The 16,770-nt window shown below is 39.9% G+C and overlaps 2 protein-coding genes across 3 annotated transcripts in view; both read left to right on the top strand.

The window, feature by feature from the left end:
- Positions 1 to 6,291: 6,291 nt before the first annotated feature.
- Positions 6,292 to 6,939, top strand: LOC114480063 (proline-rich protein HaeIII subfamily 1-like). Its single transcript, XM_028473860.1, has one exon. The coding sequence runs from the start codon at positions 6,292 to 6,294 to the stop codon at positions 6,937 to 6,939; it is 648 nt and encodes a 215-aa protein (XP_028329661.1).
- A 1,807-nt stretch (positions 6,940 to 8,746) lies between these two features.
- Positions 8,747 to 16,770, top strand: part of chs1 (chitin synthase 1) — a 52,674-nt gene continuing 44,650 nt past the window's right edge. Inside the window, exon 1 of one of the 2 annotated variants that reach the window (XM_028443050.1) lies at positions 8,747 to 8,785. The gene's annotated coding sequence lies outside the window, so the exon portion shown is untranslated. Of the gene's footprint in view, positions 8,786 to 9,397; positions 9,473 to 16,770 lie in introns of those variants that run through there. The other variant, XM_028443051.1, reaches the window with a different exon arrangement.

Here is a 16,770-nt window from a genome sequence, read left to right as displayed (position 1 = left end):
TTGTATCACAATTGATATTTCACTCACATTATGTCAGGGAAAAAAATAAAAGGCCACTTGTGTTGTATTAAAAATGAAGGTGGGCTGACTATTCAAACTTAATCTCTTAGAGTATGGGTAAAATGTGAACTTTTTTTTTTGTTGTTGCTTCTGTGGCCCAAATACACCAGCACATAAAAATAATGTGTGGTCAGACATCTGGCATTATCTAAATGCAAAGCTATTCCAAGGATGCAAATTTAGGCACACATCTGGTTTCCAGCCTTTATTGCCGTTAACAGAAACTTTTCAACAGTCATAAAACACCTGACAGATTTGTTATTTCACCCTTTACACTTTAGGTGTACACATTAATACCAGAGCTCATTGTGCTTCATCACGCTCACCAGACAGCTAAGTTTTGAAGAGTTTTAAAGCATGTTTTACCTCGAACTTCCACAAAACACACTAATGAGTTAATGAGAATTTATAGTGCAGACTGTGCACTTAAAAGTTACCGACGCAAAGTTTCACCTCTCAAGAGAGCAAGGCAGAATCTGGCATTATTTGAATAATTAAGATTTGTTTGCTGATAGACATTTGAATCACATCCCTGAAAATAGGCCGCAGTATATTTCCTGTGCCAGTAAATAATGAGCATCTGTATAGGAAGTTAAACATCAGGCTCAGCGAATCTCCTCTAACAGGAGAAAACAGGTTAATAGAGGTTCATAAAAGTTTATGGAAGTCATTTCAGTCAACTTTTACTAAATTAAGATTATCAAACTAACAAATCTAAAACTCAAACAACTGTTTCTCTTTCAGAACTCCACATAGTTTGAGTATATATTTCCTTCCAATTTGTTTGTAACATCCAAAGTAATGTGTACGTTGCATGAGTATCTTTATTTTACCCTTTGTGGATTTCAAGCTGATTTATTGAAATCAAAAACTGTTTGAATCCACATCTGCCTCCTTTAATCTATGCATTTTGGGCCACCAAAACCACCTTGTGACAATAATATTATAGTCAGCGACCTTTTTTAATGAGTATGTTTTATTTTTAAATAGAATAGTGACATTGTGAGAGAATTAAGGAAGGACATGGACATCTCTGATGCCAAATGTCAAGCACGTAAAGCTTTAGGAGGGAAGAATGATACTCAAATTTGTTGCTGAGAATGCACACAGTTTCTCCTCAAAGACAAAGATTAGGCATCCAAGACTTTTTCTTTGCGGTATTAAGGGCTTCAGTGAGATGGTGGAAGTTCCTGTGGTGGCAACAACTGAAAAAAGAGAGAGCTTTTCTGCAGGGCAGCCTTGATTTGTGCTATTTCAGTGGCAACAAAAGAACGCACTATACCGCCCCAAAAAATGAACTTTTTTTTATGAATGATTTAGGTTTATTTATAAAATTTTTACCCCACAAGAGCACAGATTGTAAAGGTGTTCCTGAAAGTCATACAGTATAAAAGGTGAACTACATGCTTTTGGCCTCAGAAGCGTCAAACATTAACACCCAGCTCTGTGAGATCTCTACAGCTGAATGCACTTTGCACCTGAGCCATTATCTCCCAAAAATAAAACTGCTCCGGAGACCTTGAATAATCTCTCCCGACAGCCAAAGTTTCATCCTTGTGTCGTTTTTATTTTCTTCATCATTCATCACATTCTCATCACATCATTTATCTTCACTCCGACTGTTTTATTCCAGACAGCACAAATGAAAGAATCACAGGGATGGAGCTGGTTTGCAAAAGATTTGCCCACTTCCAACAGCTGGGTTTACTGTGGTACAATAAAACAGTCATTTCGCTAATGAAAAATGGCATCAATCTAAATCTGTACTCTGGTTCATCTATTTTGGTCACAGACTGTTAAAAAGTTTATTGGTTTTGGCTGTACTGGACTTTGGATTTCTACATATTTTAAAAGCCTTTTTGCTTTTTTAATTTTAATTTCAGTTTATAGGTTGGCACTTTCCTTGCGTCTTGTTCCAACTTTTAAAATACGGAACCAAAGCAAGAAATTGAGTCGGAAACTTTACAGCTAAATATACAGTTCAGAAGAAACAGCACATAAAGTAGACATGTCTAATCTTGTAAAGTGCAAATGCCTTTTCTATTGTGTAGCTCCTGGGTCTGGTTGGAATGCTGCCCTTTGCATGGTGGACCTGTGCCCTGTCCTATTTGTCATTCCCTGACACCTCGCTCTTGTCTTCCTGTGAGAATCATTATGAGGGATGAGATCATTTGCAAATGCAAGTGCCAAAACAGGTGACTGCCAGTGGTCAGAAAAAAATGACATGCTACCAAAAGTTTTCCTGGTAATTAAAGCGGTAATGGAGCAGAAGCCCTCCTACATTTAGTACGCACCATTCTCTAACGGCACTGTCTGATGAACAACCGTTAGGTGCACAATCAGGATAACAAAGCATTCATTTGTAAACATGAAAACATTGTCAAATCTGAGTTGTACTTATTTTTATCTTTACACAAACCAACTAACAATTGGAAACTAAAAATCATGTTCCAGAATGCAAATTGAGGATTTATTCATGCTTTATTTATTTTTCTTCTTCTATGAATCAGACAGAGAGAACTATGCCGTGCAGTTACTGGAGGTTCTATCCATTTGGTTCTTAAGTCTATGATTTATCCAGAAATATTCACAAAATTACCACAGATTATGGAGCAGAAGCTCAGTCCATGTCTGTAATTAACATTCAGCATAACAATATTGGCTAATATAAATTATGTTAAATGTAGATTTGTTTTCCTTCTACTGACAAAAGACAAAGTTCCAAACACAGGTTTGAAGGCTTCTGTTTGTGTTTCAGAGTTTAACGCAAAACCCACAAAGTTGTCGTTCTCAATCTGAGCTCCTTCTTTTATTGCTGCACTACTTCATTCCTCTGTTCCTTATCTTTATTCCTTCCTAATTTGTTTCAGGACTATCTTACTCTCACACCTTCTCTCTTCTTTTTTGAGCACGTTTCGTATCAACCCAAGTCCTTTCTTTTCTTTCTCACTCATTTAAATTATCCCCTATGTCCAATTGTTCTTTCATTTTCCTTGTGTTTGATTTTCCTTGTTTGCTGGCACAACTCCTTGCTCTCATCTCTCTACCTTTGGCTCATTATCTCTCTCTCTTTCCTCATCTGTCAGCTTATCTCTCTCCTCACCTTTTTTTTTTTTTTTTTTTTCCTCTCTGCTTTAGTCTACTCGCTTGTCTTGATTTTCTGGGCACCAATGATTGCACCAAACCATTCAATGCTTTCTTAATTCTTTGTTAAATAAGTTTGGTACTCTAAAATTAGATATTCTCCTAGGGGATTTGAAAACCAACAGAGCAAAAAAGATAGAGGAATTGTATTTATTTGTATATTGTCTTCATGAAATGAGTTTAATAGTAGCTCCTGAAAGCACAAAGGCTCAGAGTTTTTTGAATAAGGGTTTGGTGTCCTTTGGGTTCTTAGAATTACTCAAAGGACAAAACATGCATGTCTGTGGACCGCCTCCTTAGTCAATTTCCACTCAACATTGCAATCGTTGCTTCTTGCTTTCGATTTTTTGAGTGGAATAAGGATGTAATCCGTCCAATGTAATTTTAACACAACAGCAGACCAAAAGCAATACTGTTTTTTGATGTGAGCATCACTGTACTCCACATTTTGTAGCCTACATTTAGAGTGGCTCAAATAAATGGTAATTCTCAGGGTATTCTTGCTGCTTTGATCTGCCAGAGTGATTTCTGTTTTATGGCACTGTGTCATTCCACAAACAGAAATTCATGAAAACAGCCAGAAAAAAAAAAAAAAAAAAAAAAACATTATTGCCTGGTTGTCATTGGATGATTCATAAAGCAACATACTTTCTGTTCTTGAAAAAAACAGCTGCATGCCAGAATCTAAAAAATGCTTTTTTGCAGCATGTCGGGAAAGATATTAATCTCTCAATGTCTCTCATATTTACAGATTTACAAAGTCTCAAAGTCAAAGGCGATTATAGATTTTCTCTAGAGTCCAGTTGACTGGAGTCTGCCACAACTGCCAAGGAACTCAAGAAATTTGTATTGTCATTCCCTCTTATGTGAACATATACAGAACAAGATTGTATACCCAAGTCTCCTAATAAGATCTTATAAAAATATTGAAAATAAAATTTTAAAGACACATATATAAGTAAGTATCAAGCAAACATTACAGCAGCAGCAACAGATTGTACATCTGTAACTATAAGTGAGAGGGGGTGTGTGGTTACAGAGCTCCACCAGTTAGTTGTATTTCCATGTTTAATGATGATTGGTCAAACTTAAAATGATGTTAGTTGTAAGACATTTCCTGACTCAGGTAGACAAAAACAAATGCTGAATCAACAGGAAACTATAATTGATTATGTGTAGAAGATATTGTCTAAACTACCGGAAATGTACAGTCATTGTTATTACAACTTACAATTTACACAGCTAATCTGTAGATCACATCAACTAGGCTATGTATTAAGCATTAACATCATTTCATTCATCTTCTTGAATCATCTTATGCTCGTGTAGAAGGTTCTGCTGGTGTCTCCTATAGGTCACAAGAGAGGTAAGCTCCTGACAGGATTCAAGTCTGTCAGAGGGCCAACTCATGGAGACAGGCATCACATCCACACTGGTTATTCACTCTTACTGGCAAATCCAACACTCCATTTAAGCTGTACAACCACATTTTTTAGACTGCAAGAAGACAGATACAGAAAGAACAGGTTCCACACAGAAAGGTCTTCCACCCCCGTTCGTAGAACTTAAAACCTTCTTGGTGCTAAGCAAAAGTGCTAACCACTACATAACCGCTGCCTTATTCTTATGTTAAGGAAAACCAAGAGCTGTATCCGTCCTTACAATAATAGCATGAAAATCCAGCCAGCGTCCATCATTGAATCCAAACAGAAACAGTTTCAGAATTCTTCCCACTTGTCTGCACATGCTGTTAAAGGTCAAAACTACATGAAGTACAATCATTTTGAGACGGCAATGCATGTTTTGTTATTGCAATGAAATACATTTATTTATTTTATTGCTTAATTGTGACCATCACCAGCCCTCCTTAAAGAAGGGTAAGAAACATTTTATTATAGGGAGGATATAAAAGGGAGAGCAGTGTTACACCTAGGTGAGGGGGGGGGGGTAGTGGGAGAGGGGGAAGGGAGCAGGAAGGAGAGGCTCAAGGCAGGAAATAGAAAGAGAGGGGAAATATTGCTTTTTTTAAAGTGAGAGAGAAATGTGAAGTTGTAGTAGAACATATTGTGCTTATTATGTTGTGTAATCAAGCCAATCTGGTGACAAGTGTGAAGCTTAGCTATAATGTGGTGGCTCTGGACAGAGGGAAGGAGTGAGTGGTAATACCTAGAGCAGGTATTTAGGATCAATGTGTTTAGTTAAGCCCAGTACGAGTTTTATTCCACATCCCAAGGCATGCCAGTGCATTGTAGACCAGTGTATGTGCAAAAACCGCTATTGCAAACCCAGGCGCCGCCCGGGCCCGCAGATGCAGCCAGACCGGCAGAAAGAGTGGGGGCCAATGAGCCCCAGGCCACCCCCCTACGGCCGAGCAGCTCCCCAGATCCCAGGCCGAGGTGCAGCAACCGCCACCCACATACACATCTGAGAAAGCCCCAAGGAACCGAGCACTCAGCGCATCCCGCCACCGACCCCAACCCCCAAACCAAAGGCCCCCCGCCAGCATCCCATGCGAGGAGGAGGCACCCCAATGGCACATATCCGGTGCGGAACAGCAGCCCCCAGCCAAAGGCGCCCCGGACCCTCCCACCAGTCCGCAGATAGCAGGACAGACCCACCAAGCGGCCGATACCAACCTCAACCACTGGAACAGCTAGAGCCGCCCCCCAGCAAACAGCATTATCCTGGAGCGCCAGGCAACCCCGCCCCAACCCCGGCACAGATGCCAGCACCCCCCAGTGTGCCCACCCCCCACATCGGTGCGGCAGGCAGCCCCGGACCCGCCACGGGGCGCGCTCCCAAGGCAACCAGGAGATGAGACAAGCACCAAGCCAAACGTAAAGGGAAGAGGCCCCAGCAACAAGGGTTGGGTATATGTGTGTAGTGCACCGAGTGGGTGAGCCAGACCAGCTGGGAGTGAGTGAAGCGAAGTGTCCATGTAGGAGGCCTGTCTGGTATAAGCCCGGCCCGTCTACATGGCGGGCCACCGAAATGGGTAGATGGCGCAGACAGGCACGCGGCACCATGCGCCCCAGGGACGCATCGAGCAGCACAGCCGGAGACCCACCCCGCGGCACCCCCTGAACCATGCCGGCCACGCGAAGCACAGCGGGATCCTTCACCCCCCAGGCACAGTCAAGTGCCAGCCACATCCCCCAGCGGTCCAGGGGGCAACCTCCGCCGCCCGCTGGCCCGAAGCGGCCGAGCAGTAGAGAGGCCAGCGCCTGCACCAGGGCCAGCACAGGCCCACACGGCACCACAATACAACACCCTCCACAGGGAGGCGGCCTCGGCAGAGCCCCCCCGCAAGGAGGCCACCCCCTATCACCCACGTGCCGACACGAGACACCCCCCGACGCCAGCACAGCCCAGAGGACAGTGGGCCCCAAGCCACCAGCCCCACCCCGCCCAAGGCAGCGCGGCCAGTCCCCGGGCAGATGGCAGGAGAGCGCGCCCCGAGATGCCCAACCCAAAGACCCACCCCCGGGACACCCCCACCCCGACACGGCGCCCACAGGACGCCCCCAGCCAGCAGACCAACCACCTCCGACGCAGATCCGCCAGGCCAGGAGCCACAGGCCGCAGGGCCATGAACCCCACCACCCCAGGCCCATCGACGGGCCCACCCCCAAGCCACCCGGCGCAGCACCGCCCGCCACCCCAGGCAAAGGCCACAGCCCCCCACCATCATCCCGGGCTGACAGGAGCCCCCAAATGCCCAACCCAATGGGATAGCAAGCGCAGAGCGAAGGCGGACAGAGAGCAAGAGGAAAGAGCAACAGAGAAAGACGCAGGCCCCCAGCCCCAAGGGCCACCCAGATGCACACGGAGGGGGCATGAGAGCAGAATTCAAAGATTTCTAAACCTCAGTAATACCTCAAAGAGAACAGTGAAAAATGTTAGTGTAGGTATCCTAAGAGCTTGTTGATTATCCTGTTTGAATGGCAGATTACTTGTAGTAAGCTCTTGATCTATATGAACTAATGGTTCCTTTCATCCAAAGCCTTCACAAATATTACACCACTTCAAATCATTCAAAGACAGAAACAAAACTTCCCATCAAACCCAAAGACAAGTGAACAGAAAAGACAAACAAAAAAGAACAAAGCAGCTGACGCCATCTGTGGTTTCTCTTCATTACAGCTGTTGTAGCACAAAACACAGACGCTTAGATAAACACTTCCCATGAGCACATGCAGCCCCCTCTCTGTGGGACATCAACCATATTTTTAATGTTATTCTGCTGTGAGACAAGCACCAACTGGATGTCACTTTGGGACTTCATAGAATTGCAAATGTCTGTGAGAGTAGTCAGAAACAGACTGGGGTCACACTCAGAGTCCAGTCATGGCGTGATCCGTAGAGTTCACTGGCAGTACAAACATTGCATGGCCTCTGCACACCTGCAGTTTGAAAAGACACAGTTCAACATGTGTGAAATGGGAAATTCTTATTTGCATTTTTACTGAAAAGACAAGTAAAAATTATTTTCATCCAATATGAGAATCAGACCACAGGGTGAGTTTTGTCTTGATGATGATTTTTAATATTGATTTATGTGTCAAACATCAGTCAACTTTTTGTCTGTTTTTAAATGTTAAGCTGTGATGCATATTTTGCCTCGAAGGTTGGCCTTGATGCAACTAACACTGTATCAAAGACACTGTCAAACACGATTGTGCACAAATATTTGACTCAGTTTCAGTCTCTCTATTGCTGAAGGTGACTCAGAAATCTTTCAACTCATTGATAATTTACTAGCAAGTCTGAGTAATGTCCTAGGCCTGCGTCGGGAGTCAATGATGATGAAATGGACATTAAATCTACTGCAGTACAGGTCACCACCTTGAGAGTTTCCTCAACATAAGGGTGACTTGCTTACTAGGATTACATGACAGAAGTACATGTTTAAACTCTGAAAAACAGCACATATCCAATCAACTAAATGACAATTCTGTGTTAAGTAAAAAAAAAAAAGAGACCACAATGAAGATGTCAGTCGTACAAATTAATTTCATCTGTTCAGGTGTGGTGGGGTTCGATTTTCGTTCAAAAAGAAGAACCACGACCATCCATATGGCAAGTCGACTTTCATTTATTTTTCCAAAAATGGTGCCGGTGCTCAATATTTACAGTGGAACACAAATATTTACATCGAGGGAAAAAAAAAACACAACCTGGTCCCAGCTCTACTTCCAGCTGAGAGGCTTTCAGAAATGTTCAGGTACATTGCTCCCACATGCACCTCCAGAGAAAGACTGCCCTCTATGCAGCTTCCTACACTGCTTTTAACAGGTTAGCCCCTCCCATGGGTGTGGTTTAAATTAAACCAAAAAACAATTATTAAGGAATACAAACAAAAACAATATTCACATCCTTTTCAAATGATAACTGATTTTCTAATAAACAAATACATTTTTCAAATCACATCCTAAATTAATCCCCATATAAATGCAAAAACAATTAAGACAAAATAACCCCTGATCACATGATCTCCCACCCTGCGCTACTGCCTTACATAATCCCTTAGTTAACTCCGCCCCGTTTTGTCCGTCAGCTGCTCAGAGACGTCATGTCACAGGTAAGAGTTTCCGTGTGTGTGTGTGTGTGTGTGTGAGAATGTGTGAATGTTTGTGCAGCAGGTGAAGCCTATAACAGTCAAGTGTGCACCCCTGGCTGACTCTAGCAACAGTTGGGGAAGGAGATTAGTTAAATGCATGATGTGAGGAGAAATACGGAGGGGAGAAAGAGAATGTGTGTGACGTGTTTGTGTGTGTGTGCGTGCGCTGCTCCGTCACGTCAGGTAATGATGTTTGAGGAAGTAAGTCACACCAGCATTTCCTCAATAATTATTTATATAGCTGAGGAGCTCATTTTGTAAAACAATAATTTATGAGAGGTGATAAAATCCACCTCCGATTATCCAAAATAAACAGCAAGAGGCCTTCTCTGCTAAAAATTGAAGTTTGAATGGTAGAATAATAAATGTGAGTGTAATTGATATTTGTGCAAGGTTTGTTTATTGCACTGGTTGAAGGCCTATCGTGTTGATTAGCAGATGATGTGTTCTCAAAGAGAATGAATCCACCCTTTCTCTCGACTATGAAATCATATCACAGATAGTGGAAAATGTTGTTTGGTGTGCTACAGAGAGAGGAAATGTACTGTAATTGTTGTTTTTTTTGGCTTTGTTCAGCAGGAGGAACAACTGGAAGTACAACTTTTGGACATATATGTTTTTTCTACGTTCTTGCACTTCTATGATTAAGTATGATCAAAAATTATTCAGGTAACAGTTTTTTAGGGGATTGGAATAATATAAATAATTTTGAAGGAAAAGGACTCCGCCAAGTACCAAATCTCCTTTTTGCTTGTTTTGTGGATCAGTGATCCTGATCATGGTACCATGATCATTCACATTTTAAAGGCTTTTAGGACATTTCTAACCCTATCAATAGTGTTGTGGTGGTCAAGACCGGTCTTGGTCTTGAGACCAAATTTTAAAGGTCTTGGTCTTGTCTCGGACTCTGAAGCATTTTGACTCGGTCTTGTCTTGGACTCGGGATTTTGCGTCAAGACTGTTCGAGACCAGCACTAATTCCTGCTATTTTTAAACTGTTTTATAATGTGATAATAACACGGAGAAGAACGGGATAAAACAATCCTTTATTCATTATTTAATCCACCCTGTATAATGACCACAACCTTCCTTAATGTGACTGAGTGACGTGTGTGACACTCATACGTGTGTGGCTACGGTGTCAGTTTGGACCGCGGAGCAGAAGGAGATATGAACTAATCACCGGTAAAAATCCCAGTAAAACTCCAGAAAACAATCACCAGTAATAAATATTATCTCCCTGGTAAAGACAGTAGCTCTAATAACTGGTAAAATGATAAACTGATGATATTACAGCCTGTGAATGCTGGATAGGGGACGCACTTACTCTGCTTCTGGGTCCTAGTGCCAGCCGAGCCGTGAAGCCTGTTCCGTTTACCGTGTCCACTGAGGTCCGTGTGTGTTTAATAAGTCTGTGTGTGTTTAATAAGTCCTTGTGTGTCCGTGTGAAAGTCTGCATGTTTATGCATCTGTCCATCCACTCTTTTCATTATATCCATGTCTTTTAAGGCTTTATTACATAATGTCGGCTGTAGTCCGGGCCGCCGCCATCTTGGTTTATGTCGTCACCAGCGCGTCATCGCCGCAGAGTTGCACTAGCCCAGAATGAGTCAAATAACTGTAAAGAGGTCTAATATTAGTCTATTTTCTTTTTAAAGTGGTGTTTTTTTGTGTCTTTAGACTCCAATTACATGTATGTATATAATATGTTCCCCACAATATAAACAGGTTCACAATATAATTATTTTTATAGTTTCTGTTTCCACTGTATCCAGAATAATAATAATTCTCAACAAGAACTATTGATTAATTTGTTACATGACTTTTCCAGGGTTTGACTTTGTTTTATTTAGTTTCACATCTACCTGTAGCTCTATGTTTTTTACACTGCTGACAACTTGTTTGTAGTTTTATTTCAGACAGTTTCACTTTTACAGTTACAGTTGGAAACCTTTGTTAATTGAATATCCTAGTTATATTACAGCAACCAAATTAAACTATATCAACTAAGTGAATTAATAAAAATAACCTGTGTAAAGGCTTTTTCAAACTAAAAAATGATCTTGTGAACTCTGTGACCTGTTGACCTGCACAACTGAAAGAATCAGAATAAAGAATCATTATTTCTTGGCAGAAATGCTTTTAAACACTTGCTGTACATTCAGCTGACATAAAAATCTTGTTTTCAAATATGTAGAATAATTGTGAATTTATCAGTAGCAGTAATAGTTTTAATATTTTAGTACATTTTTTCCAGGCACCTTTTTTGTCCGTCAAATGTATTTAAAATAAACTAAAATTAAAGAGAGATGTTTTTTAACTGTTGAACCTTGCCATAATTTTATTTATTTATAGATTTTTTTAAATTGAAAAAAAAATGTTTATGGTCTTGGTCTTGGTCTCGGCTTGTCTCGGTCTTGGTCTTGACTCGGTCTCGGCTCCTGAAAGACTTGGTCTTGTCTTGGTCCCGGTGCATTCTGGTCTCGGGCAAGTCTTGGTCTCGGATAGTGCGGTCTTGAACACAACACTACCTATCAATAATGATACAGGAGGTCTAAATGTATGGCCACAGCCAATTTGGGTTTTTTTGACAACACACAATGAAATGCACACTCTAGATCTGATCAAGATGAAACTGGGTAATTTGGTGTAATTGAGAAACCAACCCAACAAATTGAGTCAAATCTCATAAATATCAGCCAATGATGAACCTTAATATGTTTTTTTGAAATTTTGCCAATAATGAGATATGGGGATTTTCAAACTGATCACAAATGCATATATTGATCCAGATATCCCTAAAAAATGTAATCTTTCATGGATTAAGGTCTTAACTAATTTCTTCCTTTGTTGGTTTTGGGTCCTGAGATGAAATCTTAAAAAATCAAGACTGTTCATGATCATTCATATTTTAAAGACTTCTTGAGGTTTTGCCAATGATGACAAAGAAATTTCACGATTTTTCAAACTGATATAGAATCAGTGTATTGATCTGGGTTCCCTCGAAAATGTAATGGAATCTCCCATAGCCTAGGGTCTACAATACAATTTTGTCAAAACCTTTTAAGTACTTTTGATGTAATCCTGCTAACAAACAAATAAATAAGTATATATACACCGCTGAAAATATTACCTCTTTGGTAGATGTGGTTCATGAAAAAAGTAATTCTTACTCGTTCTAACCATATTTCCTTGTTTCTACCTACTTGACCTCTCCAGGGGTCAAGTAGGTAAGAAAGAAATCTAGTTTTTCACTTCTTTTCATTTCAATGTACTTTTGTGAGTTATTGTGTTCAATAATTCCTCTCAGATGTCATCACTGACAAGACATGGCCTTGTCTCTCACTTGATCAACAACTTCCATTGTCATGTGTTCACAACACATACATCCTTTGTTCAAAGCATTTACTATGCAGCACAATTATACACATTCTATGTTGAAAATGGTATTTTCAACACTAACGGAGAGCATCTATAAGCCGTCTCCTCTTTTGGACCAGGTTGGGCCGATCACCGCCTATGGAAAAATTCCCCTCATTTACTGTAATCTTGTTGTTTGTAACACGATTCATCTGTCTGCAACCCATTTAAAAAAATTGCAGAGAAAGTAGCTTCCTGTGATGAAAAATGTCACAATCCTTATGATTGCGACTCAATTATGAAGATTGTACCAAATGCATTGGCTCTGTTTGTTGACCACTTCCTCTTGTTGATTCTGAGGATTTTTGCATCTCAGGACTAAGAACCACCATTAAAGTCAAGCGAAGCCATACCAGATCAAAAGTATTTCATCTCTAAAAGGAGAATTTCCTGATATTTTTTATGGGGCAGGCAGTGTTCGGACACATTTTCAGAGTGCATTTTAAACACGCTTTGATGATGGCATGGTTTCTGTTTAGTATCTTTATCCTCTGCAGTACTCTGTATTCTGCGTCTGCACAGATGCTGTAAAAAGTTATCAGTTAGTTCCAAATTATTTCAATGCTGAGTCACATCAATATCTATAATCTTTAATGGAGAAAAAGGGGAAACTCAGCCACTATTTTAGAACAGGGAATAGTGACTCCAGAGGAGTAAAGAGTGAAAGTGTCCATTTAACGTTTAAAGAATGCCAAAAGTAAAACAGATACCATATTGTTTTCTTGTGACAGAAATAGGAAATAAGAGGGAGGATGACTCATTCCTCATATAAAAAAAAATATTATCAAGCAATAAAAGCTGCACAATGACCAAAGCCCATTGGCCCTTTAAGTACAGGTTAGTCGTCACACTGGAGTGCCTGGATCTCACCGTCTGTCCACTGGTAAAGCGTGGTATCTGAACCCTCCATTTTTAAATAATACAATCCGCTGAAGTGCAAATTAAGAATGCATGAATGAATTAAATGGTAATCAGCAGTCAGGATTGAACCTGGCTTGCAGTAGAGCCATGCATCTAATCAACTAATCAACATCTAACCCACCCAAGTTCTTGTGAAGTTCTTCATTTAGGGGATAAATGTGGTCAATAGGTCAGCACCTTAAGCCCGAACCCCAGAGTAATTATTGTCCCATATCTTTATTTATTTAGCAAAGGAGTAAATATTTTCACCAGCGTTTATTACTTTTGAAAACGAAAACCGTTTTCGGAAGTATGTTTGTTTGTTTGTTTGTCTGTTTGTGTACATGATAACTTGAAAAGTTATGAACGGAGTTTGATGAAATTTTCAGGAAATGTTGATAATAGGACAAATAACAGGTGATTACATTTTGGTAATGTTCTGGCTACCAAAAGAATATATATATATATATATATATATATATATATATACCATTTGTTTCCCCATCCACACTGTGGAACTCCTGTTACATTGTTTTAGAACACCGATGATGTCATCAACAGGGATGTCATCAGAGTTCCAATTAGAAATTGTAAATTAATTGTTTTACCTTCGTACTGAGATTGTTTAACAAACCCAATACAGTTACAAACTCAGTACGGCATCACAGACTGATTTTACCTCCGTACTGAGATTGTCTTACATATTCAGTACGCTTACAAACTCAGTACGGTGTCACGGACTGAGTTTACCTCCGTACTGAGATTGTCTTACATACTCAGTACGGTAACAAACTCAGTACGGTGTCACGGACTGAGTTTACCTTTGTATTGAGATTGAACTATGCTTTGCTAATGTCAATGCTGTACACAATAACTTGAAAAGTAAAGAACGGATTTTGATGAAATTTTCAGTAAATGTTGATAATGGAACAAGGAACAGGTGATTCAATTTTAGTAATGTTCTGGCTACCAAAAGAAAATATGTAGATATACATACAGTATATCCCATTCATTTTCCCATCCACATTTTGGAATTCTGACATCATCACTGTTGAGATTCTACCATCGCCTCCATGGAGATGTACGGATCCGATCGGCCATTTTCAAAAGTCTGCGCTAAATGAGCGCAGGTTCATTTATATGTTTGTTTGTCTGTTAGCAGGATTACATCAAAAGTACCTCACAGATTTTGACGTAATCTGAACCAAATATATACCTTATGCCATGGAAGATTCTGTAAATTTTTGGAGGTGATGTATACTGATTCTGGACCAGTTTGAAAAATCAAAAACTCACTATCACTCATCATTAGCAAGATTTTAAAAATTTATATATAGATCCTTTAGTGGCACACAGGGTTAGATCACTATACTATTTATGCATAATGGTACTTTGCTTCTGTTGCTCTTGTGTTTTAGTACCTGAGTACATTCTTGTTTGGTACTTGTTAGGTTTACTCACAGATCAGAGTGATACACTTTTATTTGTAAATTTTACGGTGGCTGTAAAAGCTCACAACACAACACAAAATGAAGAACCCCACAACACAACACACCCTGAAAGCTCACAACACAGAGTGACGAACGCCACAACGCAACACAAAAAGAAAGCGCACACAAATACAAACTCCACACCACAACACAAAAGCAGTCCAGTAAGAATTTATGAAGAAGACAATAACGGAGGTACATTAAAAAAAATCCACGAAGAAGAGTGACGTTAACGTTGTTGTCAGTGCCCAATTCCTTCTTTGTGAATTTTTACCAGACTGCTTTCGTGTTGTGTTGTGAGCTTTTACGGCCAGCGTACTTTTTTACTAAATGCCTTCTTTTTATCTATCTTTAACATGTTTCATCTATCTTCAACACTAAATTTCCTGAAATGCTGACAGTATCAATTTCAAAGACACATGCTAAATGAGGACTTTATTGTATGTTATTTAAAAAGCTACAAAAATAACTTGATATATTGGGACCATTTTGATTTTAAAAAAAATAAAATAAAAAAAGAAGAAAAAAAAGCTCTTTCAGCTTTAGCATCCCAGTTGGTTGATAGTTTCGGGTTATTTTTGTCATGGAAATGGTGAAAGTGTTTGAGCTTATCTTGGACTGGGGGAGCTTTCACCAGTGATTTACTGCCAATGGGCTGAAATGTACCTCTTACCAAGTGAAGTGCTAAAACAGGTATTTGTTTTTCCTTACTGCATATAGGAGGCATCCTTCTGTTCACATCCATCCAGCTCAGTGGCAACAGCATTTTTTCTTTCTTTTGGAAAATTGCCACCTAAATGGTTGAAAGGCAAACATTTCACTTAAATGCACAAATCTACCATGAGTTTCAAAGCAATAATGTGGGACTGGCTTTAAAAGGAAATTACAAGAAGAAGTTGTTTCTTTTTTTGTTTTGTTTTGAGAGAAGTATGTCATGGCAATTATTATATTAATCATTATTATATTAATCATCATATCATCAAATGTGGACTCACATGCAGATCCACACACACATACTCACTCACATTCACACCACACACACACCAACTGACGCACACACACTATCAAGACAGATATCATTGCTCCAACGTCTCCACTGTTGGGAGCATCTGACCCCCTCCTTTTCCTCTCATCAGGGTGGGACTTTTCTCTATCTGTATAAACTTTAAGCTGTGGAACTTTCCCAGTTAGTTGCTGGCTGCTTGCCCTCCCTACAGAATGGAAGCTTTTTTGTACTCTTTTTCATTTAGTTTATAATAAATCCTTTTTTATAAAATCATCATGCTTTGACTGGACTTCATCGTTCAACCAGAGCGCAAATCATGTCTCCAAATGAGCGCAACCGCAAATTTGCCCTGACAAGTACCACATGATTGTTGGGAAATATCCACTAAAAACATCAAACAAAGCTCCACAGACCTCTCACTAAAGTCCATACTCATACTTCTAAGTGTACTGCAAGCCTTTAAAAATCACCTGCGCTTTGGTTCAGTCTATTGACTGCTGACAAAAGTATTTGGCTCCTCGGGGCTTAAAAGAGGTGTAACTTTTTATTGAACAAGCCTGCCATTTGAGATTTGAGGTTTATTATTATTATTATTAAATGGGACAATATGTATTTTGAAAAAACATTTTCATGTAAATACATGGGATTGTAGCCAGAGGGCAAATTTCCATCCCCTGTCACATTAGCAGGTTAACATAAAACAAACATCAGTAATGGAATAAAACACACAGAGCACATTAAAAAGACAGGTAACATACAATCTATGTGACATACAGTGCAGAGATAAAAGATAGATCTCAAAATTTGGGAATAATGACAATTGTACAACGTTGATTGTAAAATGCTGGAGTGCTAAGTAAAGTGCCGTAATGCTAAAGTGCAAAGTGCTAAAGTGTATGGTGCTAGCTGCCTGGAGGCTCAGGTCATCATTATATTGCACATTGTAAGATTATTGTACAGGAGTATATTACATTGCACACTACCGTACCTTTTTGATTAATAAGTGCTGTTTGGCTATAATAATGCATGATGCCCATAACACACAGATACACATGCAGATGTGTGGGTATATATTGTACTAAAAAGCATATATAGATGTTTTATGTAAGCACTAATTAACAAAAATAGCA

The sequence above is a fragment of the Gouania willdenowi genome, chromosome 3 (genome assembly GCF_900634775.1).
Source record: "Gouania willdenowi chromosome 3, fGouWil2.1, whole genome shotgun sequence".
Taxonomy (NCBI): Eukaryota; Metazoa; Chordata; class Actinopteri; order Blenniiformes; family Gobiesocidae; genus Gouania; species Gouania willdenowi.
This window is presented reverse-complemented; position numbering and strand designations above follow the sequence as displayed.

Bases quoted from the DNA above. Each gene is read 5' to 3' on its own strand.
- LOC114480063 (XM_028473860.1), top strand. From the start codon at position 6,292: ATGCCGGCCACGCGAAGCACAGCGGGATCCTTCACCCCCCAGGCACAG.